The following is an 11,225-nucleotide window of genomic DNA, read 5'->3' as shown; positions in this document are numbered from 1 at the left end:
TGCCATGCGGCGCCGGCCCCGCCCCGCCCGCCGCTGCCCGGGGCGCTCCGGCTCTGCCCGCCGCGCTCCCCGCTCCCGGCAGCCGGGCGGGCACCGAGGGGCAGCCCCACCGCAACCATCGCCGCCGCGGCGGCTGCTGCTGCTGCTGCTGCTGAGTCACGGCCTGAATCTCATCCCGCTCCTCCTCCTTCTCCTCCTCCTCCCCCGCGCCGCCGCCTCCCGCCCGGCTGCCGGCTCCAGCAGCGCGGTGCCGGCGGCGATGCCCGCCCCGCTGCCGGGGGGAGAGGCTGCCCGGCTCTGCCCGGCCCCCCGCCGCTCGCCGCAGACCCGCGCACGCACAGGGGTAGCCGGGCGCTTGAGCCATGATCGCCGCGGCTTTCCTGGTCCTGCTGAGACCCTACAGCATCCAGTGCGCCCTCTTCTTGCTCCTGCTGCTGCTGGGGACCATTGCCACGATTTTATTCTTCTGCTGCTGGCACCGCAGGCTCCAGAAAGGGAGGCATCCCATCAAATCCGTCTTTTCAGGTCGCTCAAGGAGCCGAGGTAAGAGACGCTGCCGGTCCCTGAGGGTGGCGGGGGGTGTCCCCGGCCCATCCCCGGCTTTGTGCCGCCGGAGGGCCGCCGTGGCACGGTTTAGCCGGGCAAAGGCTTTAAAGAAAATTCAAGCCGAGCCCAGGACTGCGGCAGCCTTGTCTCCACCCATCCCTCAGCGAAACCTCGGCTAGAGGGAGAGAGGTGAGAGGCTGGGAAGCCCCCCCTCCGCCCCAGCCCTCCCCGGTGTGTCAAAGCGCAGCAGAACTTTATGCCCAACTTCTTCCCGATGAATTAAATATAAGTGTCGGGCGGAGCTGTCGGCTGTGCCTGAGGGGCCAGAGCCGTCCCGGAGTGTGCGCCGAAGGGCGAGTGGCGGGGTAAACCCGTTAGCCGGGGCGAAATGCGAGGTGCAGCTGGTGGAGCCTGTGTGTCTTTCTGCTTCCCTTCCAGATGCTGTCATGAGAACTCATCACTTTCGCTCTGAGGTAATTTATTTAGCACGCAATTTCAAGGTCAGAAGTTGTTCTCTTTACCCGAGTACCTATTGTCGTGGTCTTTTGTTAATGAAATCACATAGCAAACTTTTCATTTTGCATGAAAAACATAATGTCCTCTTTCATCTCTTGGTTTGGTTTTTTCCCTTCCCAACACAAAATGAGCTCTTCATCTGTGTTACCCTAACCGGCCTGCCGATTCGTGTCATTCCCAAAGGAATTGGTCACTTGGAGAAAAGCTGTGCTTACTGTACGTGCCAGAGCTCCCCGTGTCCAAAAGCAGCCCTGAGCCCGGTTATTGACCTCGCTGTAAATGCGTGCAGAGCTGGTGGGTTTGGGACTGCAGAGCCCCTGCTCGCTGGCTGTGCCCACAGCCCTCACCTGCCCCCTGCTCCCGTCAGGGAAGTTCCCTGCTTGCCTTGGATATTGCCGCGGGAGACCCCAGAAGGATCCAGACTACAATCCTGCTTGGCAGGGACCTCGGTGTGTGACTTTGTATTCAGAGATCAGGAGAATCAAAACTCTTACATGCCAGTGCTGAAAGTATAACACAAACCTCAGTCCACTTCCTAGGGATTCTGGCTGAGGAGCGTAATTACTGGGAAAATATGAAAAATAATATTTGTTTTAGTACCCACTTTGTTTCCACACTGCCCTGTAGAGCTCCTGTCTAGATATTTCTCTTGCCTGGTTTCCTGCTATTGATTTAAGGCATATCTTCATGCCATTGCTTATTATTCTGAAAGCCTTGAGAGACAGTTTTGCACCCAAATGATATTTTGTTTTAAATTATTTTCCCTTATCCTGCTGTGGGTGGGAAAATTATCCAATTATGACTAATGTTTTCAAAAGTGTGCATGGGATACATTTTTGCAGCACGGTTTGTATTGGCAATTAGTTTTAAATTCTCAACTATTTTGAAATTGGTACACACCATCACAAAAAGAGGATGTCATAGAGAGTATCCTATCTTTAACCATGAAAAGCCTGAGTTTGTTGTTCACCAGTGCTCCAGTAAAGCGAACAAAAAAATATGTACCTTTAGAAATCAAAATATTTTTTCGCTATTTAGTTTATCCAATATGAAATGCTTGGTTTCCATGTAAAATTCACTCAGTCCTGAGCCTAGATGGAGATAAAGTTTAATGTTTTGAAATATGTACCATCCTGCATGGTGACACTTCAGAGGGAAGTTGGCAGAGTAATTTATTTTTATTGCTTCAGCATGTGGTTATTTGTTTATCATCCAGTCAGAAGCAGATGAATTTAAAATATTTCCTAAAAGCTTCCATTAAGTGAAACATACTACAGTAGCTGTTATATTCTTTCATAATTTTCTGTATTTTGTTTAGATGGAATACTACAGCTAGTAGTCTAAAACTGCTCTTTTAAATAAGTGGTAGAACTGTTTCTCCTTTCATTTTCTGACGAGACTTTTGATAGAGAAATGATGACTCATTTGACATCATTAAATTTTCATTTTCCAATATTTTTTCAAGTAAAATATTATTTTAATGAATCTAATAGAATTCATTAATGAAAAAACTACAGGCATACTTCCAATAAAAATATTGGAAACATTATCTGAAGCAGAATTTGACATTCTCTATCTAAATCATCACAAAACTTTACGCATTTCCAACTGCAGTACAATGCTGATGAAAGCAAAGCATGATACATGAAAATATGGGCTTTGTATAATCCCCCCACCCCCAAAATGAATGTAATATCTCAGCTCCAAATTTTATGGCACAAGGTACATCTGCTAGCTTCCACCATGCTTAGCTGTTTGTCAGGTGTAGTTATAAATAGTGTTTCTTAATTAGAATAAAAGATAATGAAAAACAGGCTGATAGTAAATAGCAGTGGGTTGGCATTCATCTCCTGAGAGCTGGGTTCAAATCAGACTTCCATCACATGTGAACGTGCAGGTGGTCTAGCAGCAGTGCACAGAGAATTATAATTGCCCTATCTACAGAGCCTTGGCAATTCCTGCATGATTGACTGCCTGCCAGGAAAGCCTTATATTTGGAAAAAATAGATGTGTGCAAATTTATGTTGAGATTCTTTGCCACAGCCACAGCTCTCATGGTGCATGCCTTCATTGTCAATATACAGGGAGAACTATTGAATCCTTTTCTTTTTATACTGAACCACACAATAAAAAATAAGACTGCATACTATGGGAGGGTAGACACAAAATTTGAAAATGTATTTATGATCTTTTCAGTCCTTCTGTTTTGAATTTTATACGCCACTGGTGAATTGAATCCACAAATAGTCCATTTTTGTGGGCCTCGATTTTTAATGTGTCTGCAAAACATGCCTCATTATTATACATCAAAAGTCTATGCAGATATTACTTATTATAGAATGAACTTAAACACTTGACCCCCTGCCTCAAAAGGAGGCAAATTTGCATGAATCATTATGAATATAAAGTAGGTGAAAGTCTGTCTTTGTTAGAGGTGCTTAAAACCAGAAAACATTAACCAGGAAGATGTGAGAGTTTCTTGAGATAATACAATTATTGTCACCACCTCCCCACTAACACTTGCTACCATCTGAAGTTTTTCAGGCCTATTTTTTAATATATTTTTTATTTACAGTCCTCAGTTTCATTATGACTGTAACTGCTCTTAAGATTTTTCCATTCCCCAGGTACTACAGAAATTCCATGAAGTCACAAAGGAATCACACCCAGAATAGTTAATGTTCCTAATCTCAGGGAGACCTAGATATGCCACTGCTTTAAAAAGAAAACAAGTAAATTTCCAACAGAAATATTCATTGCTACATGACACATCAGACTTTGATGTAGTTGTTTGCACTACTCTGTCTTTATTTTGAGAATCAGTTGTAGAATGAAATATCTGTGCTAAACCAAATCCCCACCAAAATAACAGTATAACTCAGTAAGAGTTTTACCAAAGTAGGGACTATGATTAATTGTTTGGCCTTTATTATTATTATTATTATTATTATTATTATTATTATTATTATTATTATTATTATTATTATTATTATTATTATTATTATTATTATTATTATTGTAAAGGCCATAAATGATTCCCTAATTTTATTATTTTTCTGCTCTTTGTAGAAGTTGTTTTTTTTCATGAAGCAAAAGAATTTTCTCTGAATACTTTGTGGGCTTGGGCTTGACTCCTTTCAATGTTTATCATTTTATGTCTTAGGAAGAGGTCTGAAAGTCTCCTGTACCTTTCAATTGAAAAGCATTGCTTAATGTGTTGGCGTTGCCTCTTGTGATTTAAATTTCTTTCTGAATTAGTTTTCCTCATAGTTGAAGCCTCTGGAGTCACCGGATTATGTGAGATTTTTACCTTCAATTAAAAGGGAAGTAAGCTTCTAGCCCTTAGGCTGAAAGGAATTAATCTGAGTGGTATAATTCTTAATGTCTTTTGATTTGGTGGTAAGAACTGTTGAAAAGGAAGGTTCTCATTCAGGATCTATAAATGGTTGGGTTTTCTGAGATTGTGAAGGGATTGTTGTGCTAATTGCTAAAGTAGCAGTTTTCATGTTATTGAGGAAAAATGACCAGATTTATAAATCTTTTGCCAGAAATTTCCTCTGAGTTTCACAGTTTTCCTTTACCTTACCTTTTATGTTAGGAACTGAGGGGATCAGTGTCAGTGGGCAGTCACACGCAACATGGTATGACTTTGTATTTATTTAATTTTGACTCATATATTTTGGGCAAGTTTTCAGTGAATGCTTCCACTGAGAACTACAGGTCAAAAACTACTAGGAAACAAATCAGTACAAGTTTTACAATCCACTGTAAATTCTGACTTCGCATAACCCAGGTCAACTCCTATTTATCTTACACCAGTAAGATAAATAGGAGTTGACACTTTGTGAAAAGACTCTGTGAGGGCTGGCAGTGTGTGTTAACCATGTCTGTAGCAAAGGAACAACATTTGGTGGTTTAAGTTTTGCAGACCCTGCATTTTCATTTTAGTACACTGAGCGATGGCTACAAGGCTGTGTATATCCAGTCTATTTCAATATTCTTATTGATGACATAGATGAGGGTATTGAGTCTTTCATCAGTAAATTTGTAGATGACACTAAGCTGGGAGCGTGTGTCGATCTGTTTGAAGGTAGGAGGGCTCTGCAGAGAGACCTGGAATGGTTGGATGGATGGACAGAGTCCAATAGGATGAAGTTTAATAAGTCCAAGTGCCAAGTCCTGCATTTTGGCCACAATAACCCCCTGCAATGTTACAGGCTGGGGATGGGGAGGCTGGACAGTGCCCAGGCAGAAAGGGACCTGGGGGTACTGACAGCCTGCTGAACATGAGCCAGCAGTGTGTCCTGGTGGCCAAGAAGGCCAAGGGCATCCTGGCCTGTATCAGGAATGGCGTGGCCAGCAGGAGCAGGGAGGTCATCCTTCCCCTGTACTCGGCACTGGTGAGGCCACACCTTGAGTGCTGTGTCCAGTTCTGTCCCCTCAGTTTGGGAGGGACCTTGAGATGCTTGAGCAAGGCCAGAGGAGACAACAAGGCTGGTGAGGGGCTTGGAACACAAGCCCTGTGAGGAACGACTGAGGGAGCTGGGGCTGTTTAGTCTGGAGAAAAGGAGGCTCAGGGGTGACCTTATCACTCTCTACAACTCCCTGAAAGGTGGCTGTAGTCAGCTGGGGGTTGGTCTCTTTCTCCAGGCAGCAACTTCCAGAATGAGAGGACACAGTCTTAAGCTGTGCCAAGGGAAATGGCTGGATATTAGGAAAAAGTTTTTTATGGAAAGAGTGATAAAGTACTGGAATGGTATGCCCATGGAGATGGTGGAGTCACCATTCCTGGATGTGTTTAAAAAAAGACTAAATGTGGCACTTGGTGATGGCATGGTTTAGTTGAGGTGTTAGGGCATGGGTTGGACTCGATGATCTTGAAGGTTTTTTCCAACATTGTGATTCTGTATTGTTGTGACTAGACTGGTAGTGAAATAGTTCATCCAAAACTGATGATATTTTTAAAGAGTAAATGGATTTTCTAAATCATCCATTATGGTACAATGGGTGCAAAACTATAGTACAACAATCTTCAGGAAATGTATATTACTTTGTCAGCTCAGATGCCCAGAAAATTGTTCATAAACTTATCCCTAAGTGTACCTTTGCCATAATCATGCCCCTTCTGAGGCTGACTGTGAGACAGTTGCCTAAAAATACAGTTCTAGTTATCTTACAAAACAATAACGAATAGTCTTTGAAGAATTGCACCATAATTCATCCTGAGCATTGCAGTTATTTAGAAACTGCTCCAGATATGTACAGCTCCAGTGAAAGGAGAAATCAGCAGACCCTCCAAGCTGAATTTGAGTCTTCTATTTGATCAGAGGGAGTGCATCCAACAAGCATCACAAATGTGCAGGACTAGCCAGCAAAATACATTCATTCACCTATTGAAAGGGTGTTTCATTGTCTTTACAGAGTTCAATCAGCCTGAAAATATTTTACCTTTGTGTTTGACATGATTTCCCTCAGGATGTTTAAACTATTTTTCCATTAGCTGTCTAAGAGTTAAGAAACAGGTTCAAAAGAAAATAAATCTGAGAAAAAATAAATAGTTTACTTAGCTGTATGAGAGCACTTACGTATAGGAATGAATGGAGAGCTATAAATACAGGTTACACTGTATAAGGACAAACCATTCTGTCCATTTTTCATAACATATCAAATAATGTGGCCCAGACAGAGTATGCCACACTGAGCTGTCACATGGCAAACTAGGTATCACTGAGATTTGGTTTACTATATGTCATCTGTCCATCACTCTTTGTCAGCTTTAGTCACAGCAGTGCTGCCTTTAGATAGCCCACAAATATTCGTCTGTGCTGAGGAGCAGCCTGTTCAGCAGTTGTATCACCAAATAGATGGCATTTGTCTGGTTGCTGCAGCCAGACTGCTCAAGTGATGAGCTAAACTAACTCCAGAGGAGTTAACTTGGGTACTTTTAGTCTGTACTAGAATGTAGTGTACAAAGCCTAATGTATTTATATAGCCTTCTGGTTGTCTGCATCTCTGCTCTGGATTCTGATGGTCTGCAGAGCTTTGAAATGCTGAGGGAATCACCTCTGAGCTCCACTAATCACCTAAAAAGTACTGACATTGTGTTATGGTACACATCAGTGGTCAGGCATGGTCCTGGGACCTGCTTTATAAGTGAATGCATCCTCATGGTTCTCTAGCAGGACTGGGAAAACTACTGCATAAAGATACATTACCTCATAAAAGTTCTTCTTACTCTTTAGTTTCCCATTAATACACAATTATGCCAACAACCTTATGGCTATCATGTAAGTATTTAGACATCCATGTTTCTCAGTATCTACTGCTGTCTCTGGAAATGTGGGTTTTAGATGAGCTGCAGTTCAGCTGGGCTCTGTGCCATTTGAGTGCACACTCCCTGTACACACAAGCAGAACCCTGGTATTAAAGGGACGCAGGGGGAGCACAGCTTGTGGCCATCTGCCTGTTCACAGACACATTGTACACGTGTACAGAACGGGAACTTCTAGCTACTGTCTTTTGCCCTAAACAAACCTCAGACTGAAAGAAACCATGAATTAGAATAGCTGAGGTCATACTTGCAGTGAGAACATGTATTACCACATCTCCGGTAGAAACTGTTCTTCCACAGACAGAAGGGATCATGCAGGGCTCCACACACTGCTTAGAAAAGCCTAATCATCTGCACTGATTTCTCAGTTATTGCAGGTAGATTATAAGGGTGACAGATCAGGTTGTGCATGTTCCTTCAGAAACAGATAAGCTCTTTAGTCTGAGGGTAATAAATGTAGGAAAGCATCGCATGAACAGGGTAGTGTGACCCTTGGGGTTGTGGCTGCTCCAGGGCTGTTAGATGTGTTTTCCTTGGGCATGGAAACCTGACTCACACGCTCTTCCATTCCCAGACTGTTTTAAGTAGAGGCACCTTTGATATGCCAGGGAAGAATGTGCAGAGCACAGGGTGAAGTCACCTTGATGTTTTCATGTAGGATCTGATTCAGCTGAGCTGGCTTTTTGGGGCCTGGCCATGTCAGACACGAGAGGACACCAGCCAGAGCTGCAGCTGCTCACCCTGCTCCACATGCTCTGCAGCCTGGAGGGGTCTCAGGCTCTGCACAGCGGGCACATGGGCTCCTCCCTCCAGCCTCCTGGGCTCTGCAGAGTGGGCACATGGGCTCTTCCCTCCAGCCTCCTGGGCTCTGCACAGTGGGCACATGGGCTCTTCCCTCCAGCCTCCTGGGCTCTGCACAGTGGGCACGTGGGCTCCTCCAGCCTCCTGGGCTCTGCAGAGTGGGCACATGGGCTCTTCCCTCCAGCCTCCTGGGCTCTGCAGAGTGGGCACATGGGCTCCTCCCTCCAGCCTCCTGGGCTCTGCAGAGTGGGCACATGGGCTCTTCCCTCCAGCCTCCTGGGCTCTGCACAGTGGGCACATGGGCTCTTCCCTCCAGCCTCCTGGGCTCTGCACAGTGGGCACATGGGCTCTTCCTGGGCTCTGCAGAGTGGGCACATGGGCTCTTCCCTCCAGCCTCCTGGGCTCTGCACAGTGGGCACATGGGCTCTTCCCTCCAGCCTCCTGGGCTCTGCACAGTGGGCACATGGGCTCTTCCCTCCAGCCTCCTGGGCTCTGCACAGTGGGCACGTGGGCTCCTCCAGCCTCCTGGGCTCTGCAGAGTGGGCACATGGGCTCTTCCCTCCAGCCTCCTGGGCTCTGCAGAGTGGGCACATGAGCTCCTCCAGCCTCCTGGGCTCTGCAGAGTGGGCATGTGGGCTCCTCCTGGGCTCTGCACAGCGGGCACGTGGGCTCCTCCAGCCTCCTGGGCTCTGCAGAGTGGGCACATGGGCCCCTCCAGCCTCCTGGGGCTAGGACTCAGCACTGTGTGGCAGAGATGCTTTAGCATGTCAGGCTCACAGTGTAGACAGCTGATCTTGGCTTAGTCTTAGCAAAGCTGCCTTGGTTTTGTGCTTGTTCCTTGTGCTTCTGGTTCAGCAGCCAGCCTGGGTACTTGTTTTCTGGTTACTTGTACCCAAAGTGTCTGAGCCCCTGCTGGGCTCCCTTGTGCCCTACTGCCTTGCATCAAGGAGAGTCAGAGCTTTGCTGTTCCTGACTCATCAGTGGGAATGAAACATGAGCTGTGGCTGAAGTGTGAAAACACCATATCAGCTACAGAAACTAACTGCACTTGATGTTTGGGCAAAGACACTTTTCTTGCAAGTTGTGCCAATGTCCTTATCTCCCCTGTCCACTCAGCTGTTTAAATATGGCACTCTGCTTCAGGATGGTGGGGTAGGTAGGAGAGCAGACTGGAAGTGAAACACAGATCCTACAGGCTTAATTGATGATTCAATAAATTGATAGCACAAATTATACTGAAATACATAATCATGTCAGGCCGAGGTATTGTATTTATCCTTCTTCCTTGTTCTAGAAAGAACAAAATGATACAACCAAGTTCTCTTCTGATCTGCCTCCACTACCTTCCTTCATGTGAAGGTAGGAGTTGGAAAGTGAGTTTGTAAAAACAGCATCCCCTTATGCAGCCCAACAAGCTCACTGTAGGCATTTACAGATTATAGTCTGTAGAACTGCTCAGCTGCCCTAGTGTTGATGTCTGCTTCAGGATGTGCTGAATGGTTCTTCAAGCCTCACTGAACGTGTCGACTAAATTTTTTATTGGTGATAACAGGAAGCAAAGACTTGTTCAGGTATGTTGTTGGTATCTGAATCTAGTTATCTTAATAGATACCTGAATTCTAGCCTAGTTAGCTTTTTATAATATATTCCTGCAAAGTGTCTCATCAGTTATGCATCTATTTTACAATTTAAGAAGTACAGACACATCTTCACATGCTGTGGTGGGATATATTCTCTTACCAGTTTGTGTTTCAAACAAGCACACCAGAGAAAAGAGAGTAATCTCTTTGTATTAGATGTTTGGCAGCACTGCTATGGTTTAGCAATCTCTTATTTCTTACTCAGCTTCTTACCGTATTTTTAATATTTAAAGCTAATTTCTTCTGCCAGATCCTTGATATCTACTGGACACTGCCCAAGATGAGGAGACATTAAAAGATGGAAAACAGAGGAAGCAGGGCTGGAAAGGGGACATGCTAGGGGAATGTGCTAGTATATTTTAAATTAAACCTTCCCTTGCAGACCACTGATCAAGCAGCACATTGATTTTTTTGTTCTTAAATAATTGTTCCCTTCCTAGGGAGGCTTGCAGTGCCCTGAGGTAACAGGGAAGGAACTGGGACAAGCCATTGCAAAGCTGCTGTGGAGAGCTGCAAGCCTTGTCTGAGAATGATAGGGCTGCCTGGAGAACGGGCCAGCCTCTGTGGCTTATAGCTTTAGACAGAAAGAGAATTTAAAGGGTGCCTTGAGTGTGTGTGTGCCATTTGTGTGTTTGCTTGCAGATCATCAGATTTTCCTAATGTTACAACTTACCTGTGCTTTGATAGGAACCCTGACCTTATGACAGGAAAAACCAAACGTGTCATGTTAAACAGCAGTGTTAATTTAGCATGGGTTATTGGACACTGTATTCTAAACTCACACCTAAACCTAGGGGCTCCTAAATGCCTAAATACAAGGACTCCTATGTATTTACATGTATTTACATCCTACCTGATTAGGAGCTGGAAAGGAGATTATTGATGTTCTATTTCATAAACTCGGTTGGGAAAGTAATCTTGTTCAGGTTATGTAAAAAGCAATTGCTTTAAATGCCTTTGAACATGTGGACTTATCTTGGAATATTGCATGTGCCAAATCACAGTCTTCAATATCTGAGAAATGGTTCCAGCACTGCTTAGAGTTTAGATTTTGTAAGATAAGAATAATATCTCCTTAAATAAACATAAGGCATGCAAAGCAGCATCAGTGAAAGCTTGCTAATGAGGGAGTGGAATGAGAAACTGAATGTAAAAACTTATATTTTATGTTTTAAATCCTGATTCTTTATAGGAGTAACCCTTCGTAAGATTAAAAAAATTATCAAGAGAACCACACAAAAAAAAAGGTTGTGGTCTATTTTTTCAGTTCTGATAGAGTCAAAATAGAACAAACACAATTGTATCCTCCTTGGGTGTTAGTGAAATAATACACTCAGTGAGTGTAGGTAATCCTCCTGGGATAGAAAATGTACACCTTACATTACTTAGCA

General features: G+C 44.3%; 1 protein-coding gene across 2 annotated transcripts in view; it reads left to right on the top strand.

The window, feature by feature from the left end:
* The first annotated feature begins 362 nt into the window (after positions 1 to 362).
* Positions 363 to 11,225, top strand: part of DST (dystonin) — a 291,949-nt gene continuing 281,086 nt past the window's right edge. For both annotated transcript variants that reach the window (XM_066547320.1, XM_066547319.1), the window contains exons 1-2: positions 363 to 543; positions 985 to 1,019. In XM_066547320.1, coding sequence (XP_066403417.1) covers positions 363 to 543; positions 985 to 1,019 — 216 coding nt within the window. The remainder of the gene's footprint in view (positions 544 to 984; positions 1,020 to 11,225) is intronic.

Source organism: Molothrus aeneus, chromosome 3 (assembly GCF_037042795.1).
Source record: "Molothrus aeneus isolate 106 chromosome 3, BPBGC_Maene_1.0, whole genome shotgun sequence".
In the NCBI taxonomy this organism is placed as follows: Eukaryota; Metazoa; Chordata; class Aves; order Passeriformes; family Icteridae; genus Molothrus; species Molothrus aeneus.
The sequence above is the reverse complement of the archived record's forward strand: the minus strand, read 5'-3'. Positions and strand labels throughout refer to the sequence as shown.